The sequence below is a fragment of the Cariama cristata genome, unplaced genomic scaffold (genome assembly GCF_000690535.1).
Source record: "Cariama cristata isolate BGI_N322 unplaced genomic scaffold, ASM69053v1 scaffold15498, whole genome shotgun sequence".
Lineage (NCBI taxonomy): Eukaryota > Metazoa > Chordata > Aves > Cariamiformes > Cariamidae > Cariama > Cariama cristata.
The window spans coordinates 5,154-25,257 of record NW_009631785.1 but is presented as its reverse complement, the minus strand read 5'-3'; the positions used below and the strand labels follow the sequence as shown (position 1 = coordinate 25,257).

General features: G+C 36.1%; 1 protein-coding gene across 1 annotated transcript; it reads right to left on the bottom strand.

Moving 5' to 3' along the window:
* Nucleotides 1-458: 458 nt before the first annotated feature.
* On the bottom strand, nucleotides 459-19,571 carry SNX29 (sorting nexin 29; the record flags this gene model as incomplete). The annotated part of the gene is made up of 8 exons (XM_009706119.1): nucleotides 459-577; nucleotides 1,242-1,611; nucleotides 3,665-3,913; nucleotides 4,788-4,858; nucleotides 6,795-6,975; nucleotides 12,494-12,618; nucleotides 18,618-18,670; nucleotides 19,503-19,571. Coding segments are annotated over 8 exons (1,237 nt in total), but the record flags the coding sequence as incomplete, so codon positions are not given.
* Between the last annotated feature and the right edge of the window lie 533 nt (nucleotides 19,572-20,104).

Below are 20,104 nucleotides of genomic sequence, written 5' to 3'. Positions count from 1 at the left end.
TAAATGATGTTTGAAAATTCCTTCCAACCCAACTCATTCTATGATTCCCATATCCATTTCCAAAGAAGTATTTCCTAGCCAACCATTCCTTATCCTGATAAGATAACAGCTTCTATTGAACTGCATCCAATATTTGATACTTTCTCCAATCTGTCAAGATTAATTTGAATTCAAATTCTCAAACACACTTGCAGCTTCTTCCAGCTTAGTGATATCTAGAAAATGAATAAGGATACTTTCTATTCAATCATCCTAAACATTAAAATACCATACAAGACCCAGCTTAATCCAAACAAAACTTTGGTTTATTTTGACATTGATAAATCCTCCTCAACTAAATATCTACTCAAATGGAGAACTCTGATTCAGGTCTAGAATAAATTTTAATTGAACCTCCCATCCCATGTTAGAAATTTTGTTATAAAGTTTGCTGGGATTCGGTAAATTAAAATACCTACCTGTTTGGGAGTAAGAGCCAACAGCACTGACAGGAAATAGAACATCTGAGTCATCATTCAGGACCTGCAGAGGAGTCCAACTGCATATCTGAGAATTGCATGTGCCTATTTCATGAGGCCTAGATTTAAAACAAAAAAACCAAATCAACCTATTTATACAGTCAACATTCATGTTCACAATGCCTATATTTCTTTCAGAGATATCACTGCAAGAAAAATCTTTATTTCAATCTGCCTGCCAATTTCTTGATTCAGACATAAACTCACTAAAGATTAGACCATTCCAAAGCATAAGACAAGCAGTGCTTGCCTCTTTCTCCAAAGGGATTTCTGTGTCAGAAATAAAGAGGGCATATTAGTAACTAAAATTATTCTTTTTCTCTCAGTTTTGTCTTGTTTAACTGTCTACTCTGATTATAACAGGCTTACTCTGTTGACAATTTTTGGCTTCACAGTAAAACCACATTAGAGTTGATATCATACTAAGAATAAGGAAACTTCAAATAGGCCAGAAGCCTGGTCATATAATGCATCAATTTCAACAACTGAGAACTTCAAGAAGGACAAGTCTGAAATCTCAAAATTTTGGTTTTCACTAGATCTTAAAAGCAAAATACCATCATCACAGTGTCGCAAATGGCTTAAACAGTGAAAAAGAGGGGAAAAAAAAAGGGGGGGGGGGGGGCAGGGAGGAAAATCTATAGTTCAGTTAGTTACCTAAATTTGCCAGTACCCATGGTGGGGGAGGGAGGAAGAGTATGCAAAATTTACCACATTACTTACTTTCCAGAAGCTTCAGTTTCACCTTCTGTGCCTTTACTTCCTAATGTTTTTCCATATAGCTCATCCTCATCTGCATCTTCATCATCAATGCTCTTCACATCTAGTTTCTGGTATTCATATTCTCCATTCATAAATACTGAACTGTTCTTCCACGAATGGTTACTTTCATTCCTGTTCAATTTTTTTCTGCGACTGCTTTCAGATGAGGGTAATACAAAAACTGAAGATCTGTCTACACTCTCCTCTGAACTTTCTCCTATAATCAGAGTCTTCATGGCATCCCCCAAAGTTTGCTCATCTTCCTCTTCATCAAATGAGATAATATTAGTCACTCTTTTCTTCTTTTTTCGATCTTTTTTATATTTCAAATCTAGTAGCAACATAAAGGTTTACATTGTTTCTCTTTTCTAAACTATGCAATATACTTTTTATTTTTCTTAAAAGAACTGATGTACTAAATCAGTTAGTAAAGAAAAAAATACTTAGATCTACAAGGCATTTCATTATCTTTCCATATACATGAGCTTTTAAATCTTTAACTACTATCTTTATTTTATGTGCCTTACATAGAAGATATTTTGGAGGTGCATTCACAACAGTATTCAATTGGAACTGGAAAAAAGAAGAAGTTCAACAAACTTATAAAATGAAATTTAAAATAAGAAGTCAGCCTTCCCATCACTTTCTCCCATGGAATATGGCTGGTGTATATTGCAGAATATGGCTACACAACAGAGAAAACATGAAACACTTCTAGGGAGAAAAAAGTTTAAAAGAATAAACTCACAGCACAAACAAAATCCACAACTTGCAATCAAATAAAGTTAGTTTTGTCTATATTCTGGAAATTGAGCAGCCAGCTTTCAGAAAAAGAAATTAAACTTGCTCCCTCCCTCAGCTAATTAGCTCTTGGTCTAGAAATACACGGAAATCCTCTCTGATTACACCACATCTATGCTGTGATAGCACTTATTTTTAAATTATTACCTATTCTCACTGATTCTGATGTGCACATGAGGCTAAACAATCTTGTAAAGTTGAAGCACTCTAAGAAATATCAGAAATTTACTCACCAAGACAACTCCCACTGGGACTAAACTGTTTTGTTTAATTCAAGCCCAGCTGCTATACATCCACAAAACACATTAACATACTTTTAAGAGTAAGAAGATGTTAAAACCCAAAATGCAAACAGAATTCCAAGAACAAAGACTTTAATTGAACCATCTGACTTGCTCTAAGATTCAATATATAATGGCAGTTGAACAAATCCAATTTTTTTAAAGTGACTTTTATTGTAAGTTGTACATTATATGTACTGTATACATATGTACTGTACACATAAAGTATATTATGTTGTAGAGTCATGTGCAGCATATGGTCAATTATTCCGTTATTTCATCTTGCGAGCCTATTCTATACTAACAAAGTTATCCCAAGTCAAGTATCACCTACTATTTTAATTTCATTTGCAGTGCTCAACAACAAAAGCATTACCACAAGTTTGTTCTGAAAACTGTGTTTTAAGACAAAGTCTATTTCAAGCGCCAATAAAAAAAGATTTTATCTCAACTTCTATTCCTACCAGATAACATTCACATGTGGCTTTTCTTCCATTTTCTCACAACCAAAACAATCTAAAGCTTAAACTCAAACCTTGTTTCTTAATTGAAAAACACATAAATCCCAGAAATTTCCTGCAGCTTTGTACCTTTACAAAGTAAAACATTCTTTCAGCTCAACTTCTGGAAATAAAGATGATAAAATATTCCTTTGCTATTTTTGGAATTGAAATGTATAATGAATATCACATTTTGCTTGATTAATTTCAAATTATAAGATATTCAGACTTTGGGTCTTTGTTAGTAACTAACATCCTAAAACTGGTTGCAACAGTAACACACTTAAAGGTAAAAAGAGCATATGAGTAAATTTTCATTTGTGGTAATTACCTACATCATATAGGAATTCAGACTGTAAACATGGGCATTGCTTGAAGAAGATTACAAGCTGAGATTTTTATCTGATATATAACAACAGACATATGGCAGTGTATTTCTGACTTGATAACGTGCCAAAAGAAAACATTAAGAATGAAAAATCATTACCTCAGAAACTGCAAGGCATAATCTTATGAATAAAAATTGAAATTCAGGTCGCAAGCAAAGCACTTCACCAATAAGATAGTTTAGCTTCCCTCTCACAGTGACATAAGAAAGCTAAAATACACATTTGTCATTCAGTATTCACACCAGTTATTTCTAAAAAATCTTATACTTTCATTTCACACTCAACTAGTTCGTATATGTACTGAACTTCTTTCTCGTTCCATAATAATGCATTAAATTTAATTGAAAAAGTTATTTAAACACTTGAATATTTTATAAGTTTCTGAATGACACCAACATTGCAAAAATGCTTACCAGCATTTACATTCTTCGAGAGAACAGGAAGTGGGTCAGCATCTTGATCAGGTTTTATTAGAATCGAGACAGCAGATGATGCAGTTATCTCTCTAAGAAGGCTGCTAACACCCTGAGTGGATTCTTTCAATAATGAGGTGACATTTTGCGTCGATTCCTTTAACAAATCAGACACGGTGGGTGTGCATTTGCTCTGCCCATTTAAATCCTTATTATCAATGTTGATTGCAAAAAGAATGGAGTTCAGACCTTCAGATAAAAGAAATGGGGGAAAAAAAAAAAAAAAAGGACCAAAAACCCATTGTGTACTTCATACAGGTTACGAAGATAGAACCTAAGGATTAACAAAGCTATGACACGTAAAACATTTTTCCCCAAATATTTCCCACAGTCTCCATGCATGAATTCTTATTCTTTCATGTACCACTCATTCTTTTTTAGATGATACTCAAGCTGATGCAATCAGTTCTGAATTTATCTTGATGGATGTTCAACTGTGCATTAAATAAGCAGTAAGTACTGTGAACTGGTTTATTTATAAGCTTTTATTTACACCCATTTCACTGCAACTGTAATATTTTTTGGTTCCTATATTTAATTAACAAAAACTCCTGTGAACTCTATCTTGCAGAACGAAGCATGTGATCATGTATCTGAGAAAAGGGGTGTAAAAGGTAATAATACATCACTTCCGTGGTCAGACACTAGAAAAGTAAATTATCTGTTACCATTCCTTACTCTTAATCCATGCATTTAGCTATAATTCGGGTCTTACTATAAAAGTCTATCATTGCTCTTTTCTAGTTAGGAATAACCCATTTTGTTTTCTCTAAATTGTGCTAATTTAAAAAAAAAAAAAAAAAAGTAGTTAGCCTTGACTAATGAAGAGTTAGAAAATTTATGTGAAAGACTTTCGAACTGTAGGAAGGCCAGACTCAATGTTTTAACAGTTCATCAATTCATAGCATATAATATCTTGACTATTCACCCTGAATGTGCATCTGACACATATGCTCCACGTAAGCAAAGAGTGTGTTAGCGAAGCTCCTCACAACCAGAAACAGATATAACATCTCAAAATGAAATAGCTTTCCAAGAACAGTAGCATTTAAGAAAGTCTTACCAGCTGCCATTGTAGGGATCATACTGGAACGTTCTTCATCCATCATAAAAGACCAGTCTTCATAGAAGACACTAGTTTGAAAGGGAAAAAAATAGAAAAAAAGAATATGCAGTCTTATATTAACATATATTCTACTTCTAAAAGACATGAAAACTCTGAAAAACAAGTATGAGAACACCAATCAATTAAATTATATGTCACAGTAACTCCCTGAAGCCCTGAAATACATAGAACTGTCTGAAGAGTTATCAAAGACATGCTAAATAGTATTTTATTTTCAGTTTATCTTCTGCATTTTTTTAAATGGGAAAAAAGCCACCCAGGGCAAGGAGGTTCATGCTACATTGGCAGTCCCAATATCTCTCTACATCTATTGCTATACTGCACATATAAGTTCTTAAATAACCATAGTTGACCATAATTACCAAGCCATTTTATAAAACATTAGAATGCATGAATACAAACAAAAAGATCGACTTCATCTTGAGCAATCTAATCTAGTGAAAGATGTCCCTGCCCACAGCAGGGGGCGGGGGGTTGCACTAGACAATCTTTAAAGGTCCCTTCTAACCCAAACCATTCTATTATTCTGTGATTCCGTGACTTGTTTCAATATCCAAAACCACATCAACTACCCTAAATAGCTAGAGTCAACTAGGAATTTGGATGTAAAAAAAAAAAGTGAACATGAATTTCACTGTCAACACATAAATTCAGTTGTTCTAAACCTGGTTCTTTTTAGCAGCAGGATGCTGTATTTGATTTACTATCAGCATTCAGTTAACTAAACATAAAAACAGACAGTAAGAAAACCCTCAACTTGTATTAAACAATTTTGACAGATTCATTTAAAAGTTTCCAAAATCAATAAGAATCGGGGATATAAACTGATTCTGTAAATCCCATTTGAATTTGGATAACATTTAAATCTTAAATATTCTGGAATAAGCATTATTATTAATAATGTTTCATGTACAATGCAGAGAGTGCTGATAATCCTGATACTGCGTAAGTATTGCTACAAGCATGAGAGTAATTATTGACATAGCAATCCAAGTCACTAGTTTCCTGACAATGGTTTTCATATTTTATTTCCTTTGTTGTTTCATTCATCTTCACTTGATTTCATATCAAAATCTGTCTTGCAAGAAAGCTACAAAGGAGTGGAACAGACTAAAAATGAAAAGGAGGTACTAACAAGCTCAGTTCTGGCAATAATCTTATCCACTACATCCATTATTTGATGCAAATGGAAAGAATGCCTTTCTGCTGAATCCACTGGACTTTATCCAGCTCAACAGTTACTGACAAAAAAGTTAAATACCCCAAATTTTCAAAAAGAAAAGGAGCTGAAGATACACGAGGAAAAAGGCAGGACTCAGTTAAGTACGAACTTAAGTGCATTTTGCACATCCAAAGTACCTTAGGATTTCACAATGCATACTAATTCTCAGTATTTCTGTAACAAGAAGGTTCACAAATGGGTACAAAACCACTTCCAAGTGGTCTGCAGTAGTAGCTACCTATTGCTTGACTGCTGCAGCTTTTCAGTTACAGGATGAGTACCTCCAAAAGCCAACAGGCAATTACCACTGATGAACTGATAAGACCAAGGCTGCAACTGCATGCTATTTTAATGAAATGAGAGGGGCATCTCAAAGCATGGTGTCAAGGTCTCAGTGAGGAAAGCTGTTGAAAGAATAGGGAAGGGAGTTAGGAAAGAGGATGGAAATGAAGATAAGGATAGAAGCACATATTCTCAACCTGCTAGAATGAAGCCAGTTTCAGGTCACATGTTGATATAGGCACAAGCCACTATCTTAAGGGTTGCCAAGATTTCAAAAATAAACTTAATGAAAATATGAGGTTAGGTGGCTTCACTAGCATAGTAATTAATATGGTGTATTATTATAGCTGTGGTTTTTGGTTAGTTGGTTGTTTTTTTGAAATCTCAGTATGTCATTTGTCAATACATTTCCTGCATTACAAAGATATCAAATACAGTACCTGAGTCGATTCTTATCTGCAAGAAGCATATGAACATATCTTTCCAGGGAATGTTCATTTAATGCACAGCGCAACCAAGCCCGGCCTCTACCAATATCTGTAGTAATTGTCTTCAGAGAGTAAAAGCGCTGCAGTTCATGTTTATTCAGAACTTCTTTCACATAGTACCAAAACACTGGCTCTGGAATAAAAAAAATAAAATAATAATAATAATAAACCCACCAAAAAACACTACGCTCATATCTGAATGCATTTACAGGCAATTTTATAAAACAAGCAGGTAATGGTACGTAATTTTGAACAAAGGTGAATCATTTACCATCTTCGTATAACTCTCCAGTTAAATACGTTATTTATTTCTACAGAACTTGGGCTATTTAAGCACTTGGAACTTTTCACTTCATTGAAAAAGTCAAAATCACACATTAAAGGATTCTATTTTACATTTTTAACTAGAATTCACATTTAAAAGCACATTTAAGCTAGTATTTAATCCATAGAACAGGTTCACATATTCAGCTGGGAATATACTATGCAAAGGAAAAAATTCTTTAGAACTCTATCTTGCTGCTGATTGTAAAATGTTAGAAGCTAGGTGCAAAGGAATGGGTAGCTCCAGAATTTGCAGACATGCAAATGACAAATTCATGTTACATTAAAAAACAAAAGTGTTACATTTAAAAGGCAACAATACCTCTTTCCACTAAAATACTTTCCTTGTCCTGTCCCCAAATATTGATAAGTTTTTTTGCAGTTGCCTCAAATTTCTCAATTGGAGGTAACAAAAATCTACATCAGTAATTGTAAATGTACGGTAAAACACCTATTCCTGCTTCTTAACTGAATAAGAACATTTTAAGGACGTATTTGGCACAATTCACTTCTTACCATTTTCTCAGTGTGAAAAGAACAATCAAACAACAGATAATTCAACTGGAAGACTTGAATCATTACTATATGGTATAGTTTGGCAATCATTAGTCATTAATGTTGCATTAAAAACATACTGCTTAAAAGTATCTTAAAATATACCATTAACATTCACATGGTTTTGATTTGTTATAAATAGAATTGCTTGAATAACTAGAACAGTTCAATAGCTGTTAATCTATACAGTTAGTAACATATTGAGAGACTGAATTTAAGGCAAATAGGACATTTTTAACAGCAAAAAAAATCTGAGAAACCCAAGTATGACAAAAAAAATTTAAACACATCAATCTCTCAGGGAAGACATGCAGGTACTCCTTTTAACAGTTTCATGAATGTCTTTGCTCAATTTTTTTTTTAAGTTAACAAAAAAGGAGAATAATTCTATTGTACGAGTGAATGGTGCACTGTCACCTGAAATACCATGCTGGCTTTTGAGCATAATCTCAATGTAGGAAGCATAAAGATGTTTAAAGACAGCTAAAAAATTTCCTCAAACACACAGAAAAAAAAAAATCACATGAGAGAGAAAACAGATTGATCCTGCCACTCCTTGCTTATCACTTTTCTAAATCTGTTTTAATGTAGTAAGATTTTTAAGAAAAGCCCATTCATGACATTTCTCTTTCTCTCTGCTAAATAAAGTGCATGCAGTCAGATTTTGGATAGGTTTTCACTACAGCTTATGACTTCTTTTGGTGAAATATGCTCTTTTGAGGGTATGGGGGTATTTATTCATCTCTGCTGAAAGTCAAATACAGCATTAGATTAGCAAAGTTTATATTACAATTTTAAAAACCTAAAGACATAACAAGCAGACTACACTCATTAACTATAAGTTTTGCCAAGTATGTCTGACAGCTATGCAAGAATAACCCAGAGCTCTTCTAAATCAGGCAAATGTGCGAAACACAGGAACCATTTAATTTACAATATAGGATGCAAAACTAAAGGTATACTTTTCCAAACTAGGACCTCATAGGCACGTTAACATGTAAACAATAAGGAGGTCCACTGAACAATTCAAAGATCTTATGTCCTACTCCTTTGCCTTCAACTTATTTGATCTACATTTAAAAAATAAAATGCACATATACGGAAAAAAAGCATTCCTTAAAATGCCAGATTTGTGTCAAGATGATAGTGATTTAATGATTTAATTTTTTCCTGTGATCAATAACGCTCATTTTTCTGTCTTGCTAAATATCAAAACAATACTAAAGTGGGAAGTGAAAATATTACAGGAATAGAGAAAATAAGCTGATTTCCCCTTGTCTCTAAACTGAGAGCACAGAAATCAGTCTGAAGCCAGGTTCAGATGAAGCCAGGTTGGAGATGTCCCTGCTCACCGCAGGGGGGGTTGGACTAGATGACCTCTAAAGGTCCCTTCCAGCCCAAATGATTCTATGATTCTATGATTCAGTGCCTTCTTTTGAAAAAAAAAGTAGAAAACAATTTACACTGTGCAGCCATTATGCATTTCAGTGTCTGTTCTGTCAAGCAATTAAAGAACAGTTTCATATTCCTAAGCAAGCTATGACATGCAAAGTACTAAAACAATAAATATATTGTGACTTAGCGACAATTTCAAAATACATTCCCATTTTTGGTATTGATGTGCCATGAGACTGTGAACAAGCTACATCCATAATTCTGCCATGGTTTACCTATCTGTAAATGGGTAATACTATCCTACAGTTACAGCATCAAAGCATATACATTAATCTATAGCAATATGCAGCACCATAACTACAAAAGGAAAAAAAAACAGCAACAAAGACAAAATTTGGCTTCAGCTTGGATAACAGCAGGCTTAGCAGGAGGGCAGACATCTAATAGCAGCCTTCCAGTACCTACGAGGAAGTCATCAAGAAGATTGACTTAGACTCTTCACATCAGCACATAGCAGGAAGACAGCAGACAAGCATAAGTTAAAACAAGAGAGGCTCAAGAGGGATATAAGGAAAAACTCTTTCATCATGAGGACAGTCAAATGTTGGAACATGGATGACCAAAGAAGTTGTGCAGTTTTCAAGTCCCAAATGGATAAAGCCCTGAGCAGTCTCATTTAACCTCATACATGATCTTTGTACGACTGCAGACCTCCTGAGGACCTATGATCCTCTGGCTGAGTGCAGAAAAAACACTGCTATGAACTATTACTGACAGAAAGTTTTCGGCAGTTTGGAACTTCCAGTAAAACAGTATAAAAAGCAGCCAGAGGCAATGGAAGAGCTGAGCTATTTAGAATCTTTCAACAACACAGTCCTAGTAATTTTTAGTGAATACTGCATTAGCTACAGTATTCTCACATAACCTTAAATGGAGTTAAATGAAGACACTCTCATATTGTTACAACTAAAGACTGAATAGTTTTATTGTTCACTGGTTTTGTTTAGATTGCTTAATATAAGATTAAAGGAGCTGCAAATGCTTGTAATGAGCAAGCATCAACTGATACCAAACCACACTGATGTTAGGAATTTGTTTACTTGAATATATATTTTAAAAATTTTACTTTTAATATATTAAATAGGATTTTTAAGTCATAGTTCCAAAGAACTACTACTAGAGTTTGTTTTTCTTAAATTAAAAATTTTAAATACAAAGTAAAAAACTGAAGCTCTTAGATGCAAAATGATGCTACATTGTTTACAGCCATTTGAAAATACAATCTGTCATGAAGTATCTGTAACCTTCAAATAAAACCCACCACTGAACAATTTTATTTTTCAATTGTCAAAGCCTGAATGTATAGCCTAAACAGCAGTATTCCCTTATGTTAAAGAAATAGATGACACCTGTGATTATGTTAGGCAGAATGGAATATAAATCATACCAGACTCATTTGCATGGAAGTGATAAAAATATAGAAGTAGTTTAAAACTGCTTTCAGAAAAAAAAAACAAAACAAAACCAACACTGTAATTCACAAAGATAAATGCAGTGGAACCCAGTAATTTGCATTAAAAAAAAAAAGCTTCTCTTCTTAGTCACTGTACAGCATTCAATTTGCTGCAAAGCAGTCACATTCTTGTTCGTGAACTTCCATATATTGTTTAAGCTTCTTAAGGAGTAAAAATGTGTTTTCTTCCTTCTTCCATTCCCCAACCATTGATAACTTTCCCGACTTTCTCCTTTCCTCCACATCATCTCACTGACAAGCCCCCAAATAAGACACATAAACACACAAACATACAGCTAAATTGTTACCAAGTTCCCAAGTATCAGAGATGCACCTTTGTACATTTTACCACTAAAAGACAGGACTGAACATTTCATGCACCCTTGATATTACTAACAGACAAGAGAGAAATCACAAGAATTATACACAATGTCTTCAAATTCAAAGACACACTATTTGCATGAATCAGAGACAGCGTAATAGGGAAGAACATTCTCTGCACCAAAGCATAAGACTCTCAATTGCAAGCTGGGGGGGGAGGAGGATAAAAAGCAGATAACCAAATCACTACCCATTAAAGAGACAGAAACTACCCAGAGGCTGAAAGAGACCATAGAGTTTCTAATCCCCAATTACAAACACACACAAGGGAGAAAAAAGAATATAGAAGAGAAAAAAATCTGTAAAGATTGTGTAAACAGCTGAATTTTTCTTTCTTGTTCATTCAGAGTCTGCAAAGTGTCGAGTCTTGTCCATTACTAAGTAAAAGAGGCAAACATGGGAAACTCACCAACTTCTCTAAAAGCATAGCTATTTTAGCTCCCCAAAAAAGCTAAGTCTGGAGGCTTTAACCCACTAGCAGGAAAGTCAGCACACAAGACCCAACATTTCACCCTATCAGACAGAGGAAACAAGTCCGTTGTTACAGCAATTTAAAAACACCATTATATCAAACTACACAGTTTGTGTTAATGTAGAATCCATTATATGCAGTTGTCAGGTGTAACTAGAAGTTGTGGCTGGAGATCAAAATGTATTAACAATTCTAGTACCACTGAATATATTTTTAAAAAAAAGAAAACCCAAAACCTAACTGTGTGTTACATGTTATATTTAACAGTTTCAAAAGCAAAAAAGAAACTTCTTTATACGATGTGTGCCCTGTTTAAGAAAAAACGATACTGTATGTCAAACTTCATAGCAAAACTCATGAAGATTAACATCTTCATATACTTTTGATAAAAAAAAAGGAAACTTCAAGGTGAAGAGAAGGCAATAAAAATAAAGAAATCTTTTCTTTAAATGTGGAGAAAGTAATAAAAACCAATACAACCAATATAAGTAATGTAAGTTTTGTTTTTAAAATTACATCAATACTTAGACGTTAAACATACCTGATGCTACAAAATATGGCAGTTAAAGAACAGACTAAGACAAGGTTAAGAATTCAAATGTTGTAGTAAAAACTTAACAGCACAATTACACAATGTTTATCCCTACGAGAATTCAAAAGAGATTTGCCAACGATACTATTCATGATGGAACTGCAGGAAGTGCAGATTTCCAAACATCAACGTTTCTAGAGAAACTGGGTATGAAAGTTAAACTAGATTAAGAAAGCAATAACCATTTCCACTGCTTAATGAGAGTCCAAGTATTACATATGCTACCAACAGTCTGCAGTTTGGTGCATTGCTTAAAACTTCCATTAGAAATTATAGCACTTGCTTGCACTTATCAACTGTTAAAATAGAATAGTTATGAGTAACTAAGCAGTTTGGTGCATTGCTTAAAACTTCCATTAGAAATTATAGCACTTGCTTGCACTTATCAACTGTTAGAATAGTTATAAGTAACTAATTACCTGTTTCAATTTTACTGGAGAAACCTGCTGCTTGTTTGATTGCTGCTGCTGTTAATGCTAATCCTCTGCTCCTCCTCAGACCATGCTGTAACACAGCTTCAAACTGAGCACACAAACAAGTGACTCTGCAACAGAATTTTTAAAGAAATCATGTGAAAAGAACAATCAGCTATGATTCTATAGAGCAGGTTTATTTGAAATCTCTGAATACAGAATGTAAAAGTGAACCATTATCTTATATATAGTGAAAGACTCTTTGTAGGCACCGATCTCATTATTTGCAAATAGTATAATCTACTTATGCTCACAGCCTCATCATGACTATCCAAAGCTGGGGCACAAACTACATTCAGAAGAATTAGCAATCAATTTGAGAAATCATTCTCACCTGCTATAGTGGTTGTTAGTCATGTCATTTCAGCTTCAGATTACCTACTTTTCATGTAAGGCATTACATTTTCATAAATATACTTTGTACTACACATGTAATGAATGATTTTCTGAAAATATGCTATAACTTCCTATACAATTAATAGACACCTTTGTTAATTTGCACTAGTACACTACAATTCAAGCCTAGTAAAACAGTTAAACATGTGTTTTGATGACCTTCAGAAATGCTAGGCATAGGAAAACAAGAGACTTTTCTGGAGATGTGTTAAATCTTCAGGTTTTGATGTTGTTCTCTACCATACTATTTATAAATTTCCTGATATTTTTTTTAAACATAACCTAGTTAATAAATCACTTTTCACACAGGAAGAAACACTGTAAAACCAGCAAAGTTTTAAAATTCAGCCTGTCAAAGAACGGAATATTACTGCAACCTACAGGGAACAGTAAGGCTTAATGTATAACAGACATGAATGCAATCTGTTTGTTAGAAATCTTATTCTCTCTAAGTTTTATTTTTGCCATTAAATAAACAATACTTGAAACTTAAGCTTTGAGAAAGTTATTATCTGGCTGCAAAAGCTGATTACTAAGAGGAAGGACAGATAGTTAGTAACTAAGTTCAAGCAAATAAATAAAAACAGTTGACAAAGTGGCTTAGGACTCTGCCCCTGCATTCCAAAAGTAGAGTTCTATTCAGGGACACAAAAAAGCACACGATCTCAGGAGAAGCACTGACAGAAAAAGAAGTCTATTTACCATAATTGCCCTGGACAGAAGAGCTTTTAATGTGTAATGCCTTCCAGTACATCTACGTTAGGAAACCTTACTTTGTTAGGAAAACTTTACTAATAAAGCAGAATATAATTCAAACAATACTCAAGATGATTGTGGAGCAGTTGTGACTAATTTTTGCCAAAAGGACTGCTGCTGTTAAAAATGGAAACTCCAGCAGATACATGACCCCCAAGAAAAAAATCTACTTTACTTTTTCAATTCAGAAAAAGCAGAACAGAAACTAAGTTCTGTGAAAGAGCCCATATTATTAAAAATCCACGTGCACTGAGAATCAAAGCAAGAAAACTGCAGCATTTCACAGGAAAATTTAGCCACTAGTAAAAGAAAATAAAACTAAAAAAAAAATTCAGGCATTCTACAATGCCCAATATACATAATGCATTTAGCAGATCACATCATGAGGGCATGTTAAAAAAATAAAAACATGGAGAAGTCTACTATACGTAGACATAGTAGAACTCTGAACAATCATAATCTCACGGACAAAAAAAACCACTGGGAGAACAAAACTTGGAGAATCACGTATTTTGCTGGATTTTGATCTAAATTATCAGACTATCCTAATTTTCAAAATTATCTCACAATATTTAGCATAGTAACAATCTCAAACACCATGGAATTTAGAAAAAAAAAAATCTATTAATGTAATTTCCACTTTCTTTTTAATCCTGAAACTGCCTAGCTATAATCCATTATTCAGCATGTCTACTGAATCCTAAGGAAAATATTTATAAGTAAAATTTGGCCAGCATTATATCTTTGGAATCCTAACTCTCACTGTTTATCAGAAGACAAATACTAAAGGTCATCATTCAAATTATTAAAGAACTGCAGCAAAGCACTGCGCTGGTTTTGGCTGGGTTAGAGTTAATTTTCTTCATAGTAGCTTGTATGGGGCTATGTTTTAGATTTGTGCTGACAACAGGGTTGATAACACAGGGATGTTTTCATTACTGCTGAGCAGGACTTACACAGAGTCAAGGCCTTTTCTGCTCCTCACCCAACCAGCGAGGAGGCTGGGGGTGCACAAGGAGTTGGGAGGGGACACAGCCGGGACAGCTGACCTCAATGACCAAAGGGGTATCCCATACCATATGACATCATGCTCAGCATATAACGCTGGGGGAAGCCTGCTTTCCTGCAGCTGGCTGAACACCTGCCTGCCCATGGGAAGTGGGGAATTAATTCCTTGTTTTGCTTTGCTTGCATGCACAGCTCTTGCTTTACCTCTTAAACTGTCTTTATCCCAAACCACGACTTTTCACCCTTTTACTCTTCTGATTTTCCCCCCATCCCACCAGAGGGGAGTGAGTGAGCGGCTGGGTGGTTCTTAGTTGCCAGGAGGGTTAAACCACGACAGTCCTTTTTGGCACCCAATGTGGAGCTCAAAGGTTTCAAGATAACAAGAGATTTGATTGGAATGTGCTAGATCAAATTTATAGCTGTTATTGCTGTTTAGCTATTAATTGTCAGGTTTCTGTGCTTGCCGTGGAGCTTGCTTGCCTTACTGTATATTAGAGTCTAGCGGTCATTAGTGGCTTCTTTTTGGTTTCACTGCTTGCTGTTACCGCTTATCATCTTACCCTGCTGTGCCTGGGAACATTTTGATACCAGCAATGGCGATGCGCCTGGTCTGGCAAACGGCCAGGGCACCACTGCTGTTTCTGCACTGGTGTACTGGACAGGCTGGAACTCCAGTGTGAAGCCAAGTCGAAGGGACTGTGATCTGTGGATAAGTCCACATGGGAGCAGGACACCTCGAAGCATCTGTGGCCATGGATAAGCCCATGCCAGAGCAGGTACATCTCGAAGAGTCTGTGGCCATGGTTATGTCTGTGCCACAGCAGGTATAGCTCTGAAGGGATTGTGGCCCAAGGATAAGCACATGCTGCAGCAGGTACACCTTGAAGCACCAGTGGCCATGCATGAGGTCATGTTGGAGCCCCTCACAGTGTGTGGCCATGGATAAACCCATGACAGAGCAGGTACACCCCTGGAGGGACTGCAGCCATGGGTAAAGCCATGCTGGAGCAGGTATATCTCTGAAGGCATTGTGGCCCATGGAGAAGGCCACACTGGAATAGGTGCACCTCAAAGCAACTGTGGTGGTGGATAAGTCTATACCGCAAGAGATACAGCCCTGGAGAGACTGTGGCTCATAGACAAGGCTCCACTGGGAGCAGGTACACCCCTGACTGCAATCTGTGAGCAAGTCCAAGCCAGGCTAGGAACAAAGGGTGGAGTTCACTGCAATGTTAAACCCTATAACCTGGCCCAAAGGGACAAGGGGTGGAGATTGTAATGGAAATACCTTTAAATTGTTGTAAGCCATGATTTGAGTTGCATGTTAGAGGAATTACTATAGCTGGAACCATCTGAACAAATGGAGGACAAGCCTTACAAGAAACTGTGCAAGTGCAGCAGTGATCTGACCTGAGTTGGCTTTGGTGCCCAGTAACTTCACGCAACACACCACCTCTCCTGTCCCAAGTGACCACCATAATAGATGGAGCCTAAAGTCATGGTCAATGGACATTTTGTGGACACTTATGGACATTTTACAGACATTTCACAGGGGTGGTCCATAGACTAAGGGAATGATATCTGTGTATTATACCAAAGGATGGGAAGCATGGTGGCAGGTAATGACAATGTATTGGATAGTATGAGACTTGAGTATGATGTAAATGGTATGGAATAAGGGGTAAAGAACATGCTGGTTTTGGCTGGGAGAGAGCCAGTTTTCTTCATAGCAGCTAGCAGGGGGCTAGGTTTTGGGTTTGTGTTGATAACACACTGATGTTTTGGTTACTGCTGAGCAGGGCTTACACAGAATCAAGGCCTTTCCTGCCCCTCACCTTGCCCCACCCCACCAGCAAGGAGGCTGGGGGCACAAGGAGTTGGGAGAAGACACAGCCGGGACAGCTGACCCCAACTGACCCAAGGGATATTCCATACCACATGACATCAGGCTCAGCATATAAAGCTGGGGGAAGGAGAAGAAAGGAACGGAGATGTTCGGAGTGATGGTGTTTGTCTTCCCAAGTCACCATTACACATGATGGAGCCCTGCTTTCCTGGAGATGGCTAAACACCTGTCTGCCCATGGGAAGTGGGGAATGAATTCCTTGTTTTGCTTTGATTGTGTGTGCAGCTTTTGCTTTACCTATTAAACTGTCTCTATCTCAACTCACAAGTTTTCTCACTTTTACTCTGCTGATTCTCTCCCCCATCCCACAAGAGGGACTCTTCCATCCCACCAGGGGTGAGTGCGCAAAAGGCTGCCTGGTGCATAGTTGCCAGCTGGGGTTAAACCACCACAAGCACTTGTTCAAGCAAATTGAGCAACAAAGCAGAAGTTTTAGATCCAGAGAATTTGCTCTACATAGGAGGTAATTCCTTCTAGCCGAGTTTACACAACCTACTACAAAGGCACACATCGTCAATACACTGTCTCACATAAGTGAAACACTAAAGATTAAGTAACTACCCACCATCCCTTTATCCCACCTGCACCTTCTCGCTTTCTCCCTCACACCAGCTTTTGTCCAACAAACCCTGTGCTGAACAGACCCTGTACTGAACTGTTTCCACTATGCTAGTTCAATAGAACACTATTTTTCTAAATCTGCTTCCTCAGAACACTGTAGGCTGAAACAGCCAAAGGCAGGACAGGATGACAGTAGTAGTCAAAAGTCAGACAGGCTTAAGATGCCATGGAGTAGCATTAGCCTGGAGTTTCACACAAGGGAATGCACAGCAGCTGCATTACAACCTGCTCCTGAAAGGAGATGGGTTTGCCCTCTCATCCCTTGTTGCTTCTTCCTCCTCTTCTGCACTTCCCACTGCTTCTAGCTGTGTAATCTTCCCCTCCTTGCAGCAACTCTAGCATTCACCAGATGTTTTACTGATTTAAATCACTAAAATGGCAGAAAGTTATCCTTTTGCATTATTTCTTATTACATTAATTTGGAGGGGTCTGGTTGATCCCCAGGCATTGCTCAAAAAGGTGGTGATGGAAGGGAGGAATACTGAAGTCAGGGACCTTGAGGAGACACATGAACCCTCCTCACTCCTTCAGTAGCAATGAATTGTTACGTTGGCTTTCCAGAAGTCATGAAACCACACCCTTAGACACATTCTTAAAGACTGAATTTGGAGGGGATCGGAGGGAATTTTATGCATCATTTCTAAATGGTGAACAGATAACTAACCTCTTCCCAAAAGGCAGAGTCAAACTTCAAGGACATAAGAAAAAGGACAACAAACAACTGCATTTAATCCTGGTGTTTTATTTATCCAAGATTCTTCAATAGGACAGATTCTGAGAAAGACTCAATAGGACACAAAAAGCACTGCAATTTCTGTGCACCAGTCATCTTAAAAGCCTTCAAAACTAATATGCCATATCCAACAACAAATGCAACTAATAGGAATTAAACGACACTTTTTGACTTACATTAACAAAAAGGAACAACTTCTCATACAGAAAAAGAAGAAAAACAGATTTAAAACATGTCAGGAACATGAAAAAATAAGAATGAATATTTTCTTAATAACTATTTGTTAAACACACTTGACACTTCGGTGTCAAGCATCACGAAACACAGGTGTACTGGTAATAAATATGCATTCATTTTAAAAGAGGTTTTAGGGAAGATAAATTCTCCCAATCTCATGTTCAGACCCCAGAATTCAATGCTTTGTCATGAATTCTGCAGCCACTTAAACGCTTGTAAGTTCACACAGAAGAACACTCTTTGTTAAGCTGTCAAATTTGTAACAAGATGAAAAATTCAGAGTCCCATGTCAGTGGTTGTGTAAACAAAAGGAACTGGAGGGGTTTTTGAGTGAGTCAAGTATTTTGTGCCATATGTTTATGTCATTATGATACATAATCTAAGCATGTTAAAAGTTTCTTAGACTATTTTACCTGCTATCAGAGTCTGAAGCAATTTCCTTTCTTCCTCCAAACCGTATTTGACACTGCAATAAACAGATTTTAAGAAATTATTGTTACACTAACAAACTCAATATTCTGAAATATTTCCATATTAAAAAAACCAGTCATAACAAAAAAGGAAGCAGTACAAAATAAACCATTGGCAAATACAGCCTGCAACCAAAAAGTGCTTTACAGCATCAGGTTCCACTAACGGGCTACTCCTGCACTTCGAATATATTCTTGTTAGTCAGAACAACACACCCGCAGGTTCTTCAATAAATTTAAAATTGAGTAAAATTTACTACTTTTGCATTTCAAATGTACACCCACAAAAACAAACATTGCTTCTATTCAGCTCAGTGCTACAATTACAGAAGAATCACTCTTTATAAAACATATCATTGGCTTACTTTTGAGGCCTTCTTTTGCCTTCCAAGCTCTCCTAAACTGAATCCAGTCTATGAAATTTTACTTGCTGAACTTGATGTTGATGCAAGATACACATATAAATAAATCCCAGCTCTACCTGTATTTTAACCAGTCACTAAAATCTAGTGTAAAGAAAAAAGCTGCTACTGTAAAATGTTAACCAATTTAGCGTTTGAAGTACACTACAATTTAGTTCAGTCATATAAATATTACATATATTTTTATAATATACATATTACAAATACAATCTGTCAAGAACAAGAATTTTAAACAAATACTGCATAATAGTTGTTTGCTAGCAGACACAAAAACACAGTAGTAGTGTGTGAGAGACAAGATTTCTTCTTCATCTGGTAAAGAGGAGAAAAAAGGGCAAAGACAGTTCCTGCTAGTATCGACAACTCAGAGTAAACATACTGTAGAAATATGTATCAGATTTCTCACCTGTTTAACTGCATCCAGTAGCCGTTCTAGAAGAAACTGTCTTTTAGCGTCATTGTTCTGGGAACCTGAAATTCAACAAAATTGTATCATTTTAAAATAAATAGTTTTGTAAGAAAAATACATTTGGGCCAACACCAGGGCCCTGAAAACTTTCTTTCCATGCCAATTATTCCATTAAATTTATTAATGTATTTTCTCTAAGTAAAATGATGCAGTACAAGTCTGTGTTTTGAGGTTTCACATAGCCTTTCTCTAATATGCAGGAATACCATTTGAAATACCATCTGGAGTCCTATATTAGTAAGATTTTATTTTTATGATATAAGGTATATTGCAGTAATATCAAATATAATACAATTGTGCACAATCAGCACAGCTTGTCCCTAGCTTCTTAGCACAATCACCTGTGGGGCTATACTGCAAGCCTGGAAGTGACCTAGTTTAAGATTTATTTATTTAAATTTTTTTTTGGTTAGTTGGATTAGGCGTATGATGGAGCTCACACTGCAACCCCATAAATGTTCATACTGGGACAACTACCAGAGTAGTGTATCATCACAGCATAAGAAAAGAATGGAAGATGAGAAAGAGACAGAAGGAAT